Source organism: Halichoeres trimaculatus, unplaced genomic scaffold (genome assembly GCF_033239565.1).
Source record: "Halichoeres trimaculatus isolate MK-OKI-2021-1 unplaced genomic scaffold, fHalTri1.1 fHalTri1_scaffold_10, whole genome shotgun sequence".
Classification (NCBI taxonomy): domain Eukaryota; kingdom Metazoa; phylum Chordata; class Actinopteri; order Labriformes; family Labridae; genus Halichoeres; species Halichoeres trimaculatus.
Window position 1 is genome coordinate 12,842,616 of NW_027437187.1, and position 6,000 is coordinate 12,848,615.

General features: G+C 37.0%; 1 protein-coding gene across 1 annotated transcript in view; it reads left to right on the forward strand.

Moving 5' to 3' along the window:
- The window catches only part of cbln1 (cerebellin 1 precursor), a 28,581-nt gene extending 24,027 nt beyond the window's left edge, over positions 1–4,554 (forward strand). The window contains exon 3 of the mRNA XM_074678502.1: positions 2,587–4,554. Coding sequence (XP_074534603.1) covers positions 2,587–2,784 — 198 coding nt within the window. The 3' untranslated portion in view covers positions 2,785–4,554. The remainder of the gene's footprint in view (positions 1–2,586) is intronic.
- The last annotated feature ends 1,446 nt before the right edge of the window (positions 4,555–6,000 follow it).

Consider the following 6,000-nt stretch of genomic DNA (forward strand, 5'->3'; position numbering starts at 1 on the left):
AAACGACAGTGGTTACCATTGAAAAGAGGTTGAAACAGGTTCAAAGCTGAATTGTTTTTTAGCATCATTTGAAGATGCTGAAACATCTATTTTGGGACCAGATATTACCTAAAAATCTGGTTCCTTAAAAAGATGCTGAACACATTTACATGCATGAACCAGTATTCAAGTTGCATCTCATTTATTTTGCTGTAGAAATTATATATTGTGCATCATGAGCCACCATCTGACAACCATTACGTTCATGTCAATCAGGATCTCATTAGGTATCAATGAACTATGTGAAGGTTCAACAGTTTTTCTACCTTCCCAGTCTGAGCTGTATTGCTGAAGCATCAGCCCATTCAGAGTTTCCCAACCATCAAATCTGGTGTATATCACACACTTTGCACACTCTTATTCCAATTTCATAATTTAGAAAGCAAGCTGCGACTAATACATCAGTATTAAATGCTTAGGGAGGAGGTTTTAAGTTATATTACCCAGATGATGCTCAAGATGCTGCTCAAAGAAACAAGCACCCTGTTAAGCTGAAAAATACTCTGGATGCAAAGTAAGGTAGATGAGTCTAGCAGCATCAGTTATTTAATTTTTTTTTTCTCTTGTCTGCTTATAGCCATGCATTTCCAATAAACAATGGTACACTCTTCAATGGATAAATAAATACATTAAAATAATAAATAAATTGAATCTATCTATCTATCTATCTATCTATCTATCTATCTATCTATCTATCTATCTATCTATCTATCTATCTATCTCTAAATATATATATATATATATATATATATATATATATATATATATATATATATATATATATATATATATATATATATATATATATATATATTAGGGCTGCACGATTATCGCAATCGCAATCGCAATCGCAATGTCAGCACACGCAATTACGTAATCGCAAAAGAGGATATCGCAATCGCAATGTCAGCACATGCAATTCAGATTTTTCTCCATGATAACCAAGCAAGCCTGTAGACTCATCATGACACAACTTTTTTTATTAAATCGCAAGCACAATCGCAATCGCAATATTGTCCACCTAATCGCAAATCGCACCTTTTCCCCAAATCGTGCAGCTCTAATATATATATATATATAAATATATATATATATATATATATATATATATATATATATATATATATATATATATATATATATATATATATATATATATATATATATATATATATATATATAATTTTTTTTTTTAATAAATTATTTTCAAAAAAAGACAGACACTTTAAAAACAATGAACAGACTCATACAATCATTCCCTAAATGGTTAAAATAATTAAAACAGTCACTCTGTGATGAAGTGGTTAGGAATCATTGTCTCACAATCCAGGGATTTCAGATCTTAAGAGTCTGACGTGTAATCCACGAGTTAGGGTCAGAAATGGAAAATGCTGATTTACTGAGCTCAAGGGGCTTTCAGGACGAGCCAGTCAGAAAAGACGAGTCATTAAGGATCAGTAATGCCACTCTAAGAAGTTGGTTATATAAGATGGAAGCTTGCACTGATGTTAGTGGTTGTATGATGCATAAAAAATGCTGTTGTCCTCTGAGTGTGTCAGATCAGAAGCACAAGTCTAATACTACCAAATGCTCGCAGATGAAGGATTAAAGCTGGTGCAGCTCTGCTTCTATTGGCTCCAGAGAAATTTTCACTGTTTAAATAAGGAAACCTGTGGAGTGATTGATGTAGTAATTTTATTTTTTTTCCCAACTAAGTGTTTTTTGTAGTTTTTCTGGATGACTATTATGACCACTGTCTCTGCCACTCTATTCATCTGTCACAGTTTTTTAAGCAATTTTGTAAGAGCTGCATCTTACAGGACCCACAGAGGACCACATATTGTCTGTATTCCTGTACTAAATCCCTCATCCTGTAGTGAAAGTTATTTTAAGAGCGCTGACATCTCTACAAATGCAAAAGAACACGCACCCCATGTTCTTTCTTTGGTATTATCAAGGCAGAGTTTGTTTGCAGGAAGGCTGTACTCTCACAGGTTTTATAAAGTGTGATCCTGCAGCAGACATTTCTCCACAAAGCATGTTCTTTTGTTTTAGCGCTGAATCGGTTCCAGGGGTAGCATAAAACCGTTTCTAAGTGAAGCATAGGGGAAAGAAATCCAGGGAGCACTTGTATTTCTGCTGTTTCTCAAAGAGGAGTGATGAAAGCTGCTGACTGGGGTGTGTGTGTGTGTGTATGTGTATTTGTGCGTTTCTCTGCTCTGGGAAGGGAGGAGACACATCCCTGACAGCTCCTTCTCTTTGTAAGAAGATGTTATTCCCTGTTGAAGCATTTGTTGAGTCAGACACACTGTGGGTCTGTTGTGTCTTTGTGTGAGTGAATGTCTCTCCATATCATTGTAAAATCTCTGAGTGGTAATTGAAAAAAAGAGAAGTACACACACACATAGACACACACACACACACACACTGTGTCTACAGATAATTTGCTGACTGCACAGCACAAAGCACCATTTGAGTGTTCTCTCCTTTATAACTGCTTCTTTTCCACCTTTTCATTCACTCTCCCCCCTCTTCCTCCTCACCCAGGTGAGCCTGATGCACAACGGCTGGCCGGTGATATCGGCGTTTGCTGGCGACCAGGATGTGACACGCGAGGCAGCCAGTAATGGTGTTCTGATCCAGATGGAGAAGGGAGACCGGGCCTACCTCAAACTGGAGAGAGGAAACCTAATGGGAGGATGGAAATACTCCACCTTCTCCGGGTTCCTGGTGTTCCCCATGTAGAGGAAGAGGAGGAGGAGGAGCAAGGGGTGGAAACAAAAGGAGGAGGAGCTGGTGTAAGAGGAAAAAAAAAAAGCTTGATGGTGATGATGATGGAGAAAAGTCAGACGGAGGAAGAAGAGGGGCCTGAGGGAAATAAAGTGGACTTGAAAAAGATGGCGAGAAAGGAAGAAAAGAAGAAAACAGAAGAGGGAAAGTGACAACAGACTCTGATTGGGACGATGGGAGGAGGAGGAGGAGGAGGAGGAGGAGGAGGAGGAGAGGAAGGGTGAGGGATGTTAGGGAGATGTAAGAGCATGGCACAAAACGATGATACGAGAGTGAAATGAGAGAAGAAATACAAAGCCAGTAGATTAAAGTGTATAGCCAGCGTTTTCACTCTCCTCCTTTCATCCATCCTTTCATCCATCCTCCCTCTGTTTTCTCTGTGGCTTGACTGCAGCTTTGGACAGCCAAAACTTTTTTTATTCTCTGCTGAAAGACGCAATTGATCATTTATATGTTCCAGAGTGTTCTAAAGCCCGAGTGTACTCCTCCCCTCCTTTCCTCCACATTCATTCATTCAATCATTAATTTATCCACGTCCATCAACTTAAGCTTTGAAGAATGTTTCTAGAAGGACTGCTCCCATCATCATCATGTAACTGTGGCCATATTTCTATGTCTTTCTCATGCTTGAGATAAACTGCACTGATTTTGGATCAGACTTCTCCCAAAGCCAAACCTCAGATGAAAAGGAAACACAACTCTGATCACAAAATCAAACACTAGGCCTGAAATCTTTGTAAAGTTGTGTACTAACACCATAACGATTGGCTTGTAGAAGCAGTGTTTTTGAAAGTCAGATTTGTCTCTTCCTACCTCTAATTCCATTTTTTTCAGCAACCATGACGTCCAACTTGCTGTGACTGAAAGTGGCAGGATAATAACTGACATTGGAAATAGACCTTTTGGGAAACTGTTAATTTACCCTTGATGTCACATCTATTATTAGGATTTTAACAAGGAAACATCCATACAGACATTATATCACAAGACTTTGGCGCTGAATGACCAAACGTCATTCAGTGAATCACGTGCTGAAAGTCAAACAGTCTGATTGGTCTGAAGGGAAATTTTTTAGCAAAAAGAAACAATTAATATCTTTTTCTCATGGTTCTACATGAGACTTGATCCTGGTCTCAGTGCGTGGTCTGACCAATCAATTCCTGTAAAACATCAAATTAATTAAATCATGTCTGTTTTTCTAATCAGCAGATGGCAAATAAGGGTTTATGTCACTGTATGTTCAGCCTGTGACTTCTCATATAGATTTTAAAGGGTACCTTGTGCACGCATAAATGGCACCAAGGGATTTGTGTCTGAAACCATGAAAATAAAAAACAAATCATGTCGCTGTCCTCATGTTAAGTTTGTCTTTAGTTTTTAAATACATGTAAATAACTTAAATGACAGGTCACTATGTTCAATCAAATCCATTACCCCATCTCAACCAAATTTTTGGGTTGGATTTAAACTTTAAAAAGTCATTTAGGAGTCACTTCTGGTGCCAAGTGTAAAGGCCTGTGCTTTGAAGGCAAGCCTCCTCCCTGCCCACAGCTCCTGTGCAGCACAAGAAGTAGTGCTTTCCTATAAAAGTTACAAAATTGCTTGCAACATTTGTGTCTCTGTTGAAAACAAAATGTGACAAAAAAAAACAAAACAAAACAAACCAAAAAATGATTTCAAATGTAAAGACACAGAGGACTGAGGTGTACATCAGGCTACCACAAATGAATATATGAAAGAGCTAGCACCATTTTTTTTTAATCTAGGAAGCATTTTGGAAAAAAGCAGAAAGGCAAAAGACTTTAGTGGGACAGTTCAGCGTAATGCTATACAAACTTTATCAAGTCTTCAGTCATCTACTCAACATTAACCATGACGCTCTTGTGACTGTATGTAATGAACCTCAAACTGTTACAGACACAAGATGCAGAGGAAGAACCGCTACATGCTGCTTTTATCACCCAGCAGCCTCACAAACATCTGATCTGACCTCCACCTTGTCCTTCCATCTTTCATCTCACTCTTCCATCAGTCATCTCCCCTCCCTCGGTCTGATACACTCCCTCTGTCACTGCTGCTGTTTATCAGATTTGTACCCCTCCCTCCACAGGATCCTCTTCTCTCTCTTTGACTATGCTGTTGACCCACAAGTGCAGATTTCTCTCTCTCGTTCCTTTTTGTAAACACCTGTTATCCCCTCACTCACACCTCTCTTTCTTCCTTCATTTCCTAAAGGTCTGTCCTTCTCTCCTTCCTCATGTCTGTACTTTATCTGCTGCTGAATTTGTTTGCCTCCCAGCACGGATCCTTCCTTGCTTTTCTTAACTGTTGGACTTTGGGACACAAAAACCAATTTACAACCATGAACTCTATAGCATATATATATATATATATATATATATATATATATATATATGTATATATATATATATATATATATATATATATATATATATATATATATATATATATATATATATATATATATATATATATATATATGCAGTATGTATACAAATGGATATATAAATATATCAAATCTAAGCCACCATTTCTATTCTACTGGTATTATGATGATAATAATGATAACGCAAATATTGATAACTGAATCTGGTTGATGCCTATATTACCTGTATTTCCGTACTTCAGTGTTATATAAGAGAAAAATATTCTAAGAGAAACTTACTAGTGATTGTGTGTTGAAATCTGAGGCTGCTGTCCTTCTCTTCTGATTAAAATCATGCTTCTTGTTTTTGTTTTAAGTCAAACAACCATGTGGCAAAAAAAGTCGAGACTATTTATTTGAAAACCTACAGCTTAAGAGGATTTTTATTGTTTTTATATTATTTTTATTGTTATTATTATTATCATTATTACAATCAATCAAATCCATTTATCTACTGTTTTCTTTTTTATTTGCTCTGATGAAATCAATAAAATTTAAATGGTACTTTTATTTTTCTTAAACCTACCTTAAGCCTGGCAGCTTTTTCTTGTTGACACTGGAATCACTTCTGAAAGCCGCTGAAGATAAACACAGCCTTAGGTACGGTGATATGTTGCTATACCCTCTTTAACACAGGGCTGTGTTTCCTCCCTCTTTATCTCTCTGGATCTTCACGCAGTAACTTCTACACTGTTTATCTCTTTATCTTTTTATTCCCCCATTCT